Source organism: Sylvia atricapilla, chromosome 1 (genome assembly GCF_009819655.1).
Source record: "Sylvia atricapilla isolate bSylAtr1 chromosome 1, bSylAtr1.pri, whole genome shotgun sequence".
Lineage (NCBI taxonomy): Eukaryota > Metazoa > Chordata > Aves > Passeriformes > Sylviidae > Sylvia > Sylvia atricapilla.
Genome location: NC_089140.1, coordinates 30,376,222 through 30,392,781, shown reverse-complemented (window position 1 = coordinate 30,392,781; position 16,560 = coordinate 30,376,222). Strand labels below are relative to the sequence as shown.

The window sequence follows — 16,560 nt, the reverse complement described above, 5'->3', positions numbered from 1 at the left end:
GCTTTCTTTATGGTGCAGAAAAAGCTATGTCTACAGTTCACCTGCTGTCAAGATGAATTGTTAGTTCTTCTAAAATATTCTAAAACCTTAAAAAGAACACTTTCTATGTGTCAGAAGACATGCAAATGTGTGTATATGGACACAGCACAGTGCTGGTAATGCCAAGGTCATGGGTTTGATCCCCATATGGGCTATTCACTTAAGTGTTCGAATCCATGATCCTTTTCATTCTCTTCCAGGTCAGAATATTCTGTGAGTCTGTGATATGCCTAAAAACTCTGAAAATCAATGACACAAAATACAATATCAATCCAATTCCTCCTCTTTCCATGATTTCCCCTCAAAATGCCCCGAAAAACATTGTCTAAAACATACAAAGATAGATACTGTACCTACCAAGCAGGGCAGAGAGAGTTATTAAAGCCAGAAGAAGAGCAAAGAAAACAAAGATCCAAGATGATCTGTTCAGAAACAAGATTTATCAGAACTGAAGCCTGCACTAGCTGTCACCACTGGGAAACACCAACTCTTGGTATCATGTGGCCAGGCTGGCCTTGGAAATATGCAGCCTGGATCTCTGAACATACTCAGAGTACCATCTTGAATAGGATTTATGGAATATGATATACGCCTGCTGAGGGACAGGCTGGTTAAAATAAAGGGTGGGAGAATTGCTGGGCAAGGGGCTCAAATAAACAACGCTAACTCACCCGTTTTACGAAGTGGAAAATCATCCTTAGCATCCTGTGCTCCTGGTAAAGTGTATTTGTATGGTGGCGAGGCCCCACTCAGGGGTGGAGAGCTTTGATCCAGTGAGGTATGGTGGGCAGCCCTGCAGCAGACACAGAGGTCACAAATTAGCTGTCACTGAGGTGACCAGCAGTAACTATCCACACATGTTGTACACGTCTCAGCTGTGTTTATGTTCTTGTTCGTCTAAGTGTGCACAAACCACAGGCTCATGTAACCAATTTCACTCTCACAGTAAGTTTTGGAACTCTTTGGGATTCTCAAAAATGCATTTTTTGCACTCATTACAGAAGTCACATAGGATAATATTCATGCTGATCTACAAACAGGGTCTGTCACCAGTTTGAGGAATTGACCATTTCAGATGTTTGCTTTTTAGTATGAATCAGCTGACAAAACCATTTAAGGCTTGTTTATCATGTACCAATAGATGTATACTGATCAAGCCCTCTCTATCAAAATGTGGGGGATTTTCAGAGCAAGAGGGCTTGTATAAAATAACCAGAAATATTGAATCATCTTGGATCTCCTGGATACTCTCCTCCTCCAAGTTATTTAGTGGACAAGGTAAATGAAAACTTGATTTTAAGTTCAGTTTGTAAATTTTAGGAGTACATCACTCTGCAGCACATAGCACTCACGTCAGCAGAGAAGCTCCAAACTGAAGAGTGTTTTCTGACAACTGCTGGATGAAAGAAATATTGTGGGCAGAGCTTTCTGAAAAACCATGTAGAAATTGCATCATTTGGCTCAGAAACAGGAGTTGGTTTTTTTTTTTGGGGGGGGGGCAGGTTTGGTTGGTTTTTTTTTTGTATCTAGAGAGGGGGTGATGGAAAGGAGAAAGCCTTTCAAACATTGTGTTTATCTAAACATAATTTTACTTGGCCTTTTACAGGCTCTGCTTGTATTTCCAACACAGTGTGGGTAATCAGTAATATGTCTCTGCCATGAGAGGAAGTACTACTTTCTGTAGGGCAGCAGAAGGCATCCTTCCCTGAACTCCTCATACTCAGTCATCTGAAGTTCAGATTTTTAGTCTAGAAATATTAGATATTCAAGAGACTTTTACACATTATTTGGAAGAAAAAAAAATTACTGTATCTCCACCAAACACAATGTAACTATATACTTATTAAACCATTTTACCAAAATGCTCTAGTTAGCTCAGAATGAAAACTCCAAGGCCCAACCTTCATCAATCCTTTTAAAAAAGAGTAAAAGTAAAAGATCAAAACCTAGTGTACCATGTGCCTTTCTGTTTGTACTATTGAAGGTCAATGCGGGCATGATGTTGAAGTCTTTCAGAAACGCAGACAGAGTTCATTTGGTTGGACTCATTTATGTGGAGAATAAAAACTGCAAAACTGTAAACTCTAAACATGTCAACAGACCATTTGAAGGACTCAACAAAATCACTTGCTTCCATGATCTAAGCAGATTCTTGTCAAGGTCAAGTTATCATAAGAATATGCAGTTTGGATCCAAAAATCCATGAGTCAGAAAAGTTAAATGACCACTACCTTTCTCAAAATCCTTGTGAATTACTAACAACATTCAAGCAACTTCACTGGAGGCAAGAGGAAATGTTTTGTGATTGATTCAAAATCCAAGTAAGACAAACAGAAATTTGTTCTAACTGCAAAAAATTAAGATACTTGGAAAAATGACAGGTACAGTTGCAAAATTTGTGATAGCAACAGCTGTAGATGCTACAGATGAAGCAGCTAAAATAAAAACAATTATATGGATTTTTGAGAGAGTGTTGTTCTGTATAGCTCTCATCTCATCACTGAACAGCAAATACTCCTCAGTTCAATTGGAAATATAATACTTTTGGCTTTTTGCTCATCTTTGGGTTGAGCTCCTGCCTTGCTCTGGAGGCAGACTCTCAACACCCCTGCTGGAAAAGCATTCCGCCAAATTTTAGCTGATACCTCAACGAGACAAGGAAGCAGCTTAATACTGAACATACGTGTACCAGAGCTTGGGGTGGCGGCTCATGGAATGATTCTTCCCATTTGCTGGAGAGTCTTTTGTAGCTGATTTACTTAACAGGAACTCTTGAAGTTTCTGCTTCACTTCTGTACTGGCAACTGCCCCTAAGAAACACAGAGAAATGCATCTTATCTTCACTTTAAAAAATTACCTTTTCAAAGAAAAGAAATCCCAAAATAGAGTCTGTGGCTTATTGCTGGAAATTTGGTAAGCTATGAAAAAAACTATTGGTGGAAAAAAGTCAAAATGAGATAACATTTGGATTAAATGCTTGTCTGTGGAAGCCTGAAGCTGGCCATGATCCAAAAATCTAGTGAAGTCATAAGGAATATTTCAACAGTAGATGAGGCTATTTATCCAGGGCCAGATGTATCTGAAGAATTTAAATTATTTCCTGATAGTTCCCAACAATCCAAATACAAAACCAACAATAGAACTAAAAAGACAGTAACAAAAGGTCAGTTTGAGTTTTTAGTAATGAAGGTTTTTTTCTTTTAATAATGTAATAGTAGTAAAACAGCAAAATTGTCCTCAGAACACTGTAGAAAGAGCCAGCAGTGAAGCTTTCAATTGGAGCTCCTTAAGAGCTTCTACCTGAAATGTCTGGAAGACACAAGACAGTGCATTTTGACCTCTCTTGGTGGCTAGTTCAATACAGAACAAAAAGTAGAGCATGTCACTGTAAGGTTAAACTGACAATTCAAGCTTGCAGCATGGGGCATACTTCTTTACTGATAGCCAAAACATGGTTCATTAAGGGGAAAAAAAAAAATCTTTTAGCTTTCCACAATCAGTGGCAAAAAAGGGATGAAACTCCATTTCTTTCTAAGTTACAGCACTAAGGCATATTTGATACTCTTAAGTATTTGGTTACCCAACCCTGACACACCACAGCTGAGACACTGAGCATGGCCCATGTGACCCACTGCCCACAAAATACCTCTGCTACCTCTCTGTTTCATACCCCAACCTCCCTTCCCTCCTCTACTCATTAAACAGATCATCACCACCAACAAACCCTGGGACTGGGCCTGGAGGGGTGACAAGCTGCTTGGCTGGCTGTTACATCCTGAACAGCCACCCAGAAAGCTCAAATTGAGAAGGGAACCATTGAGGCCACATCTCTGCTCTTCCTCTGGCAGGAGCACTGATAAAGCCCAACTGTTCATATGGAGGCTGATTTTTTTAATACTGCTTAGAGGAACCTTGTTCCTGCAGTTTCCACACCTTCACATTGCTAGGTCAGTAAGACGGAAATTTTTTTATGGGTTCATTGTTCTTCAAAGTACTAGAAGTACCATGGACACCTTAATTTCAAAAGTCTACAACACCTACAGCTGCTGAAGTGATATATTTTTCCTCTCAAGATAAAAAAAGCTCTTTTCTGCTTCAGTCTTTGTCAGTTGATTCTAGTGCCCATTTAGGGCAAGTAACCGTATCTGTTTGCAGCAGCTTCATCTTGAATATCTTCACACTGTACTTCAACCCGATTTTCAAACTGACCTCACTAAAGAGAATTATTTGTATCTGTCTCCCTCTAGTGAGCACCAAATCCTAACAAATCTTTATAGTATTTTCTTTACAGCTATATATAAGCTAGAAATAACTCTTTGTTAAGCCTCATGAAATGTCATCAAGAACAAACACAAGACAGTTTGCAGAAGTCCTAGCAAAATATTTCGAAGCCTTATCCTCAAATATTCTTAAATTTTTCATTTTATTTTCAGTCTTGAAACAATGGTCAGCAACTAATTTAATTTTTTACTGTTTTATTTTTTTTTTACTCTTCAAAAATTTCTCATGTGAAGCTTTGTGCTTTCAAATTTCCTCATTTCTTTAATACAAAGAGCTTGACTCTTGAAATGTATATATACAAGTCCGTCAAACTGTGCTTTCCTGCAGTGTTCCAAGTCTGCACACAAACCAGAAATGTGTTTCTGTGGGTGCAGTGGGTGGCCCTGCCCTTCTCAAAGCACAGTCTTGACTTCTCAACCTGCATACTTCACACAGGAATAGGCTTCCTTCAGGCTCCTGTTCATAGTTCATTTTGGCTGGGAGAATGCAAAGGGGAATAGATTCATTTCTTATTAGGATTCATGGTACATTGGCTCTTACTTTCTCGTCCTCTTTCTTTGCCTCGGAGGGGAGGAAGTTGCTGCTCCCTGCGATGCCTCTCCAGTTCCTGCTCTTGTCTTTGCTGCTCCAGTTTCTGCTCTTTTTCAAGGAGTTCTTGCTGTTGTTTAATGGCTAGGAGTTCCTGTTGTAACTTGCACAGAACAAAAAGACATGAGAAAGTGCAGTTTGCAGTGTTTTCTAGGTCAGCCCTGGTTAAAACAACCCCCTTGAGAAACTGAGGATCACTGCTTGCCTTTATGCTTACACTTCTTCTCATCTCTTAACTGACTTTTAAGCAGTGCAGTGCATTTCTGGTTGTCACCAAACTGAACTCTAGTGTCAGGTAGCAGCCTGCTGCTCTGGTTTCACTTCTTTCTCTTTTAGCAAAGATGCCTGGAAACTTCACATTGTTCTTTGCCTGTGCATCACCCAACTCTGGTTGCTGTGCTCTGCTGCATTTGTCAGCTCCGTCAAGTGGAAGCTTAGCACAGCAGCACAATGGCAAGGAGATAAGAAGAAAAAAAATTAAATGAAAGGCAAGATCACAAATTCCCAGTCGAAATCCATTATAGCAATCCTGCCACAGTGCATGCAATCTCATAAATCATTTTGCTGCTGTATTATATGAGGCAGTTCAGAGAAGAGTCAGAACACAACACTATCAGGACCTGCCTCCATTTTACAAATGCAAATATTATGCACTTGCCTATCACTTTGATTTGTGGCCACAAACTCAAACAGTTGCCCAAAAATGCAGTCTTTTAATATACTAAAACCAGTATGTACTGATAAAAACAGCCATTTTGAAGTTCAGCTGAAAATCCAGGTTGCAAAATAGGTAGCTTGATTTTTTTGTGGATGTGGTGGCTTCATGATTCTCACAGTATTGCCTTAGTCTGCTGCGAGCAAGTCACTCATAGGTGCCAGCAGCTTTGCTTTCAAAGGTTCCAATATAGAGAGAAGAGCACTCGAACACCATCTCTCAGTCACAGCAAACCTCTCAGCATGTTCCCTTTCCCCTGCTTAAGATATTCAATTTGCAGATAAAGTAAGGGATAAATGAAAAATGTTGCTACCTTAATGTGCTCCTGGAGCTGGGCCTGATGCTGGCGGGTCAGGTTTTCATGCTGCTTCTGGAATTCTGCAATGAGCAGTTGTTTCTGAATTTGCTGCTGCTGCTGGATCAGGAGCAGCTCCTGCTGCAGCTGCTTCTCGCGCATGATGGGGTCCACCATGGGAACCATCATCCTGAGATCGGTTCGCAAGTCCAACGGTGAGATAGGCTCCAGGCCCACAGGAACCTCCGACTTCACATCCACTGTGGGAACAAAACAACAATTAAATGTAACAGGAGAATACAGAGCATTCCTACCACGAATGACTCGTTTCACTCAAAGACTGTTTCAACGTACAGGCCTTCCAAAACACCTACACAATCTATGTATGCAAACTTCAGCATTTCCCTTCCATCCTCTGCAAAAATACTCCCAGATTAATATTCTGCTAAACAGATTAACACACAACCCAGTTCTAAAATCATGTCATAGCCCAGTGGAACAATATTTAGTGAAAATCTCCTAGGTACTATAGATGCTAAACAATAAACACTCAGGGCACTTTCTCAGCGTAAGACGAAGGCATTGCAGTTCCCACTGCACTGCAAGAGATTTTTCAAAGCTAGCATGTAGATTTTCTGAGGATAGTGTCGCACATGAATAGCTACTCAGTGCTACATGGCTACTGCATATAAATATACCTGGCAAACACAGAGTAACATGTAACATGGGGAAATAATTTGACACACAAAATGAGAAGTTTTAATAAAGCTTTTGGAAAAGTGACCACCATGCATAGCACACTCTATATGGCCTGTAAGAAAACAAATTATTTCAATTTTTGTAGCAATGTTATAAATTCTTAATCCAGCATTAAAGTTCTTAATGGAGGGTCCTGTATTTTCTATCTCCTAATTTAAATCAAAGGGGCTAAAAAGCAGCAGAACAGAGCGATTTGATCATTTTCACTACAATACTTGTAAAACTCTGGTTTGCACATCAAATGAAGAGAGTGAGTGTAACCATATCTGCTTCAAAAGAACAAAATACTAACAAGCAGCATATCTACAAGAGGAAAATAAATAGCAGCTGAAGGTTTCTGCTAAAGCCCAGCAGTTCTGATTCCATCCACAAGAGGACAGTGAAACACAAACACATCCGCTCCAGTTCCTATTCCTCCACTATCTTCGCTGGAAAATAAGATTACTAACTGAAAACAAACACACTGTCGGAAATGAGTCGGGAACAAGATTTTAAACATATTTTCTCTTTTTTCTCTGCTTCAGCTGTATTTATTTCCAAGGAGAAAACTAAAACAAAACAGAAATATTCTAGTAAGCAGAGGCAGTAAAATTGAAGCATTAAAAGTTTAAACTGCAGCAAATGGAGAGGACTGAATTCTAACTGTAGGATCAAATCTCTTAAAAAAAGATTTTATAAAAAAAAAAAAAGAGAAAAGGCACCAAATATTTTCCACTGATCACATTTTTTTTGTTCTCAAAATTCTGAAAACATACACTTTTCTGGGCCTTTTTTTTTTTTTAAATCCTAGTAACTGTGATTGTAAACCTCAGAGAATAATTTGGCTTCTTAACCTGCTATCCCAGCAGAATGATTGTGTCTAAGTGCTTACTTTTGTTCTGAGACTAATCACTAAATTATAAAAAATCACCTTTAACTTACAAAAACTACTCTTGATTATAAATAATTGCCACCGACCAAGAGAAACGGACAGGCAAACCCCCAGCCTTTCATCCCATTTATTCAGCAGCAATCCACATTCCATTTGTCTAGACTAAATATAGCCACGTTTATACAAGAAATCAATAGTGCTTGCAGAGAGCAGAGCAAAGACATGAATATTTCATCAAACCCGGAGAGAAATGGCAATCAGCAAACTGACAGCAAACCGTGTAGGCTGACTGGCCTGCCAGATAAGTCTCCTGTACTTGGACAATGGCTCATTGCCTACAAGTCACAATCTTATCATCAGCACTCTTCTATTTTTAACATTAATTGCATTGTAGGTGACAAAGGTTTATCATGTTTAAAGGGGAGAGATGGATTTTCTTACATCTCCTGTGGCAGGATAATAAGCCTTACTAGGAGCAGTAACTGGAGCTCAGCAAACCCTGCAGGGTCTGGTTCACAAAAGTGTTTGCAAACTGAGCCCCGCAGGGTCTGGTTCACAATAGTGTTTGCAAACTGAACCCTGCAGCTTATTTTGCAGATACTGGCTGAAAATAAACCTCTACAGGTCTGAATGGTGATTCTGGCTGATTATATTTCCCATCTTGGACCAGCATCCCATTATCCTTATTTTCAGAAAATGCAGCATGAGGGGAGGCTTTCAGATTTTTTTAACAATGGAAATTTCCTTTCACTATTGGTAAAATCTGCAACTGAAACCACACTCAGTTTGGTAAGCTACACATTTTCTAGAATTCTCACACATTCAAATAATAAATCTAGCACTGTAATATCTACTTCATCAAGTTGAACTTCAACCTCATTCCTTAGTAAGGGGAAAACAAATATTAGGGCAGCTCTAGACTTGAATCCACAGAAATCAGTATGTAAGATTTAGTGTAATTTCAATGCCGATATTTACTGAAAAATAAGACACGCATTTATTTCCTGGCATAAATATTGCTAAGAGTAAGGTTACCACCAATACTTCTAATAACTGCTGCCATACCAAATCTTAAATTTTAGGGGTAATTACTGTCTTAAAGGTGAACTAAGTAGTAGTTAGCTGAGTAACATTTAACCTCATCAATGAAATTATTCTAAACAAGTAACAATAAGATCACCAATCAAACTGAATGGTTTGCTACTGTCTTTTGCACAGTCCTAATGCCACAGGCCATTTACATTCTTACTTGCTATTAGCTGACAAGAAAGAGACAAAGCAGCTCCGTGGGGCTACATCAGTGTGAAAAATGGGTAATGGAGCAGAGAATTAGAATCAGTGTCTTTAAAAGCTTTGACTTTTAGCTGAAGTGTCTTCCTCCCACCAGCACGGCATTGCAATTTTAAGTCTCTGGAGAGCAAAGGTGATGCAGAATATTTACTCTAATGGGGGCTTTTTATGTTTTTTAACTCCCTCTACACAGAGATATATATATATACACACACTCTACAGGTAAAAAGTTAATGTACTAATCAGTGCCCTAAACTTCAAACATCTCGAGGAGCAGTGGGATACAAGATTCATAAAAATATTAGAAAAAAAAGGAAAGGGATGGATAATGAAAGCAAATATTAATCAGAGTTTGATAAAGGCTAACTTCACTTATTCTTCAAGATTTTCTTATCACCAATGGCGTAAATCTGTAGCAGGCACGGTTCAGACCCTGTCCCCACTCTCTCCCCTGCAGTCCACAGCAGATCCTTCCCAACAGCTCTGCCAACTACAGAGCAAGCCTGGGATTCCTCTCTAAGGTTAAATAAAGACAGACTCTCTGAGCTCATGTCAGCTGTGGCGAATACAACAGTAGGCTGCAGAATATTAACTAAAAACATTACTGAAAGCTCAGTGATTCCAGGAAATATGCCAAAATTTGAGTATAAAAATATTTAATTTTCAGTTACAACACATTGCAAAAGGCATATGTATTTATTTTTCCTTTAAGTACTCAACTGCCTTTATCTTGAAACATAACAACAAAAACAGTCTCAGAAGAGTGTCTGTATCAATTATACTCCATAGATGGCACTTCCCACAGGGCTTTTGAAATTCTGGGGAAAGAAAATAAGACACTTGAAAAATGGCATTCTTGTTGAGTGATTTAGATGCTTGGAGCATGTGTAAAAAGAGGTAAAGGAGCTTCATTTAACTCTCTGGCTTTGCATTTTGAAACCATTCCTTACAATGGGAACACTGACCAACTGTTAAGTCTTCCACTAAGAGATGGCATTTCAATCTCTGCTTCTGGTGACTGGTTTCAATTCCTGGTGTATTAGAAACACAAATCTTCCAAATCACAAATGCTAAAGGAAAACATCAGAAAATAAAGCAGCCTGCATTCTTACCACCAGCTCCCAAGAGAGGCAATCTTCTTCTTTTCTTGGCAGTTACCTTTCTTGGCAGACATTTCTGCCACCTTTAAATCCAGGAATTTAAACAAGGAATGCTGTCATCAGCTGAGTCACCATTCCTGATTTTAGATGCAATCAAGAAGAATTCAAGTAGACTTGCTTATAGACCATCTTGTCTAGTACATTTATGATTCTTATATAAGAGGAACTGTGTGGACTGCCGGGACTGCAGGGATCCAAATTAACCTTTTCTCAAAGGAATGTCTCAGTTACACTCTTGGGCTGGGACAATAAAAAAGGCTGGACATAGGAGCAGGGCATGAAGCTGGTGAGCCTCTTTCTCCTGCCTTGGTTGTTCAAGGCAGACTCATATAGAAGAAGCAGTTAAGGTTTATGAAGTAAACAAGGAAGACTACAGAAGTTGGAACACGAAATTAAAACTACATCTGACAAAAGACAGATGACAAGCTTCTCCAACCAGCAGTACTAGGTAATAAAAACATATTCCTGAAAACACACAAAGCTGAAGTAAAATCTAGAAGAAACCAGTATGCAAAGGAATGGCCACACCTTACCCTAGAAAGCATCTTGGTGAAGTATTACAAAGAAAAGAGAATGAGAGTTTAAACCAGTGCTACTCTTTTGAACTCTGCTCTACAAAAAAGAGCCCAAAGTTACAATTAACTTGTACAGTATTTTTCACAGTTTTCATATGCTTTTCATGAAATGAAATCAAACCAGAATAATTTTGCACATTTTAGTGTAAAGGAAACTGGCTCCATTTGGCCTCTTCATACAAAGAAAGTAAAAACTCTCCCTTTTTTGCAGAATTAGCCATCAGTCGGTCATGACATAATCAGAGGAGTAAGAAATTTATAGAAAAGAGCCCTAAATGCTGAGAAGAGTGGAGGATTTGCCTCCTCACCAATAAAGATAATACTTTAAATTTACTCTACAGTTTAAACCTAGAATTTTTTAAAACCAGATTTATGTGCCAACTCATTCAGGACTTGAAAAGCACCAATACCTGAAATCTATAACAGTGCCTTTGAAATGGACTGAAAAAGATTGAAAAGACGAAATATTGTAGGAGGCTGAAAGTTGCAGGAAAAATGGAACAGAAGGAAAGAGGGAAATTTTGGCAGCCATGTAAACCACAAAGTAACTGGCAGGAGATGGGACAGAGAAGGACTGGCCAGGCAGTAAGACATGAGCAGAGGATGAAACACAGGAAAAGGAGTTAAATTTCTGCTCTGAGAAGCTGCATTAGAGGGACACTGCTCACTCTGTAATCTAAGAGCAGCCCTGGCACAGCGATAAGGTGGCAGGCAGTGAGGCCAAACACAGGAGCCATGTGTTCCTGGGGAGAATGCTGGGAAATCAGGCGAGCAAAGTGCTTTTCAATAGCCACGACTAAAGAGGACTGAAAGAGGACTGTGGCAAGAAAACTGCCACAGCAATTGTTCGGTGTTCCAGACTGCAGAAAATGTCCTGATCCCTGGAGGAGAGGCGGTGCCACAGCAAGACCTGTGCAGCAAACAGCAGGAGCAAGAAGCTGAAAGGTTAAGAATAGCTAGTGACATCAGAAGTACAAGTCAGATGATCAATAAACTGTGAAAGGTTAGGTTACTTCCCATGGGATGCTTTTATCATTTCAGTTCTGGTAGCTAAAGTCTTGCACCTCAATTCTCAGCTGGCATAATCTGTCATTCCTCTGTTAACTTCAATATAGGCAAAGCTTCTTTATGCCACCTGAGAAGCTAGATGCAGAGCCTCTCTCAAGAGAACACCGATGAAAGAAGACAGCCTTCAGAGCATCTCATTTCAGCACGGGGACAAAAGCATCTAAATTTAGGATGACGCTTAGAAAACTTTTTTGCAATATATAAAATCAGCAGTTTCTTTCTCTACTATCTCAATTATGCTAGAGAGTGCATGAAACTGAAAAAAGTGCCACCTAGATTTCACTGAATGTTATTAAATATTTTTGATTCATGATATATCCTCAATCTTAGGCTGGATTTTGGTTGTCACAGGCAAGGAAAGCAGAAAAACTGCAAATGCAAGTGGAAAATTTATTTCAAAGGTAGCACAATGACTTTTTTTGGCAGTTAAGTACTCAACTGCACTTTGCAGTTTTAAAACTTCCTCACTTGGAAAAGAAAAAACACAAGAAATTAAGATACGTTTCAGAACAGAAAAAGTATTTTCCAGTTATTTTCTTGGATTACCTCTCAGGAGTCAGTAATTATTTTAAAAAGTACTATCACTGAATTAGAAGTATATGTGAACTGTCAAAATTGATGAGGCACTCAATTCAGTTTATAGTATTAAGGAGAAGTGTAATAAATTAAACTGGAAAAGTATTCCCCTTTGTTCTAAAAAAAAGGATCTTATCATGATTATACCTTTTTCCTATTTCTTTTAAGTGTTTGCATACATGTCATAATGAAAAGTAAAATAAATGCAAACAGCGATCTGGGCTTTGATTTACCATACTCTTATTTCCCCAGGGCCTGGAAAGGAAGCTCAAACAACCACAGACTTCTAAAATATCAGTGAGAGGCCTTGAAATACCAACACTGAAGTTACAGTTAGCTGGCTTTGGTAAAAAAAAAAATCAAAGGCTTTATTATACTGATTTACTAAAATCAGATTCCTTCTCTCCAAATAGGCTTTTGAGTCAAACACTCATTACAAGCACAAACACAAATGCCATCTAATTTGTTATTGCCAGAAAGTTTTTAAACGTTGTAGTGTTTGCTGTTTCTTCTACACTGAACACATGAGTGAAAGTTCCACTTATGAGCCACCAGAGCTCATGCAAATATCAGGCCAACCACTTCTGTCACAGGAATAAAGGTAAATGCGCCCAGTAAATCACATCAGAACATGAAACACTTTTAAACTCAAACCTGGGATGATCTGCTATCAAGAAAGCCAAGCTGAGCTATATTTGGGGTTCTGAGTTACTTTATTTATATTTCACCTAGGAGAACCCTTACATACATGTTTCTCTACACCCATCAGCACACAGGCATAACTTCACTTTCCAGAATAAGCCTTTTTGATATAAGGAACATGAATACCCTAAATTCTAGATACTACTGCTGCAGGCAAGATAAAACCAGGACAAAGATAAATGCACGTACAGTAAAATCTATCATTTCTATGTAACTTTATTCTCAGTTCCAAAATCTATGAGATACTGGTGATTCCATTAGAAAATGATAATAAATCAGTGTTAGTGATGGCATCAGGTTAACCAATTAGACATTAATGTGCCCCCTGCATGCCCTCATCCATGCATGGAAAAGTGTCAGAGAAGAATGTGAAACAGCATTCTTTTGGCTGTGGATCTTCTGTGCACAAATCAGTACCACTGCCAGTGAGAATCCTGTGAGGATGCCAACTCAGGTTCGATCTGGTGGCAGCAGCACTTCCTGGTTAAAGAACTATGTAGGTATAATGTCTCCAAGTCAGCAAGTACCAGCTTATCAGTATCTTCCAGTCACTTCAACAGCAACTTAAAATTATCTAATTAAATTCAAAGCAAGCGTGACATAATTGTGTCTGTGTACTTGCATACTAACATAATTCTTGCATCATATCCTGAAATGCTAAGAACAATCATGGAGCAGACATGATACAAAAGGTTCCTCTCACCTCCCTTTTTATAATAGATATAATGATTGATGCCACACACCCACACAAGAAAGGCAACGTTTTCAATTGTATCAATATCGATATCATATGTATTTTTATTGTATTATAAAAAGACCATATACCAAGTCCCCCAAGTTGCTGAGGATGACTGAAAGGGCACCATGAAGGGTTCTGGAGACCTGCAGTCTTTGACTCATCAGGCATATTGCCTGATCTAAAGGTATCACGAGGCTGCTACAAAGGGTACCAAATACATCTAGAGCTTAGGATTTTCACTTACTTTTCTTCCATCTCTTCTCCACCTGCGAATGCTTCGGCACATTTGTGACATTGTTGTGTTTACACCTGCTGAATAATTCACAGCAGTGAGGCTACCACTATTCTAATCTCAAGGTGATGACAGAGAGAGAGGAGAGGGGGAAAAAGCTGTTCCTTGAAGTGAGGGTATCAAAACAGCTACCATTTGGGCATGCCAGGAGGTATGTCCTGAAGTATTATGGGGCAGCATGCTCCAAGCAAATAAGACAGTGGGTGGAGGTTTGCCTTAGAAGTATCCCCAAATAGCGTTGCTATTTCAGGGGTGTGACAGCCACTGCTCCAAACAAAACCCTTGGAAGGCAAGATGTAGGGCAAATCTTTCAAGGAACTGTTGACAACTTTGTTTTTTAGGAAAAAGGATGACTGACCCCAAAAATGCATTTGAAACAGTATCTTCCAGTTCCTTTTGTTGTTGTAGAAGTATGTGCTCCCCAAAACACTACACTAATTAGGGGAATGTTTTTTCTCCTTTTTACTGCATAGCAAAATCTAACCTTTACATGTAACTTCTTAGGCTTACAACCTGTCAATTATACCCCGGAAATCAAGAAAGACCTTCTATTATTCGAGTGTTTCTAATAAAAATTTATGGAACATGATGATCTTGCACAAGCATTGGGCTAAAAATGATCCAAATTTGATCCAAAGCACAGAAACAGGGAGGACTGAACAGAAACCTCCCCCAAGAGGAGGGGGAAAATCCAACAGAAGGATATTAGTGCCTTTTAAAGAAATCTTCCTAATGAGATAGTAAATGTCATGCCAGTTGCAAAGTGGCAAAATAGTATTTCTGTGCTAGCTCAGAAATAAAGCTCTTATGTATTCTATGCAGAATTAACAGTTGCAGATGTTTATTAGCAATGATGCATCTGTTTGCATTATACATTTTTCCTATCTTGCTCCCCTTTGTACCACATTGCCTTGAACTGCAACACACTCAGAGGACTTTCTCTCCCTCAGCTCACTTAAAACACCGAGCATATTTGCACAGGGACTGAAATAAAATGAATACGTAACACTGAACTGCTGGCTTGCTATGTTCCAGAGGTCTGCCTACCGGATTACTGATACCTAGCAGCAGAAGAGTTGACAACATGCGTAGAGAAAACACTGTGGGTAAGGCAGGGAAAATGAATGGCAAACTTTCCCAGTGATGATGCCAAGCAAAGGGAAGGTAGTGTTTATTAGATCAGGCACTCGATCAGGACTGGCAGAATAGGAAAAGCAGAAATAATGCTAATACAGCTGATGGGAATATTAGGCAGCAGGCAAGCCCCAAAGTTGGATGGATAACAATGTCAGTAGGCAGAGAAGAGGAGCTGCTCTACAGAAAGGTAATGAGGAGTTACTGAGGAAGCCCCCTCTCAGCTTGAAGGAAGGGCTGTGAAGGTTTTAAAGGCCTTCATCCAATTTATTTTCTGCTGTAGACAGAGTACGTCTTTCAGGGAAACAACCTTGACTACCATGCAGATGGCCTCATTTCCATTACTGATTCCTTACATAAGGCAGGCACTCCAGTAAGAGACTATATAAAATACACAAAAAGCGTTATGAACTCACAAGCAAGAAAATGCCAGTCTTCTAGGATGCTTTCTCATATTTTTGTCTCATTAATGTGAAGACAGTTGTGGTTTTGTAGAGCATAGATCCAAACCAGAATAATTTGCAGTAAGCAATCACAAAAAGTCTCTCTCATATTTTGCCATGTGGGATTTGGGGGAATTACTTGAAAAACAGAGACAGACATCTCAGGTTCAGAGCTGTAATCCAAATATTGAAGAATTATTCCTTTTACACTAAAAGGGTGTCTTGACAAAGATAAACTCTAAGATGTTTACTTTTAAAATCAAATAATGTTCTCAAACTGAAAAAAAAATCCCAAGCTAGATATAAAAGACCTTGTTTCTGTAATTGTGTGACTCGGTTAGCGTCATTACTATTACACCACTTGTCTAATTGCACCTTTCTGATTTGTTTTTCAATTTTCACCACAGTCAATGATTCCAAGCCTACTTTATCCATATCTGTGTTTACTTTGACAATCTACCTTGATTTCTTGAAAAAGCATTGCAAATTTCTGCTTGAACTTCAAAACACAGCAATACCAATGCACTACTAATGAGGGTAAGAAAAACTGTATCTATGGGTTTTCATAATGATGTAACAGTAAACTTAGAAAATCTTATTTGTGATTTGTGCTCTCCAGAATGGAGGGATCTCTGAAAGGCTCTCTCTGGAATGCAGAGACTTGGTTTCAACCACCAGAGGGAGTCAACTTGATGTTTCAGGACAACTACGAAATCAGAATGAACAGAAAAATCACTGAAAAGGGAAGAACTAACAAATATCGCTATTTAATCCAGATTTATGTGGATACCAAACATAATGAAAATAAAGTTTAATTTGGGTTCAATTCTGTGAGATAAGAAAATCATCTTTTTTCACTTCAAGTGCTCATTAACAAAATTCTTACTAGTATACTTTTCTTATAATACTTCAGACTAACAAAATTTTAAGGAATAAAAATATAATATTTTACATAAGAAAAATACTGACATTTCTATGCAAACTACTACTCTTACTTAAGTTCAAGACACTGCTGTACTCAAAAGTCTTTTTA

The 16,560-nt window shown here is 38.8% G+C and overlaps 1 protein-coding gene across 3 annotated transcripts in view; it reads right to left on the bottom strand.

Annotated features, from left to right (window-relative positions):
- The window catches only part of HDAC9 (histone deacetylase 9), a 273,052-nt gene that overhangs the window by 217,380 nt on the left and 39,112 nt on the right, over positions 1 to 16,560 (bottom strand). The window contains exons 3-6 of one of the 3 annotated variants that reach the window (XM_066318427.1): positions 5,937 to 6,178; positions 4,861 to 5,011; positions 2,729 to 2,849; positions 711 to 832 (exon numbers count right to left, since the gene is read on the bottom strand). In XM_066318427.1, the coding sequence (XP_066174524.1) occupies positions 711 to 832; positions 2,729 to 2,849; positions 4,861 to 5,011; positions 5,937 to 6,178 (636 nt within the window). Of the gene's footprint in view, positions 1 to 710; positions 833 to 2,722; positions 2,850 to 4,860; positions 5,012 to 5,936; positions 6,179 to 16,560 lie in introns of all 3 variants that reach the window. The other 2 variants (XM_066318441.1, XM_066318436.1) reach the window with 2 other exon arrangements.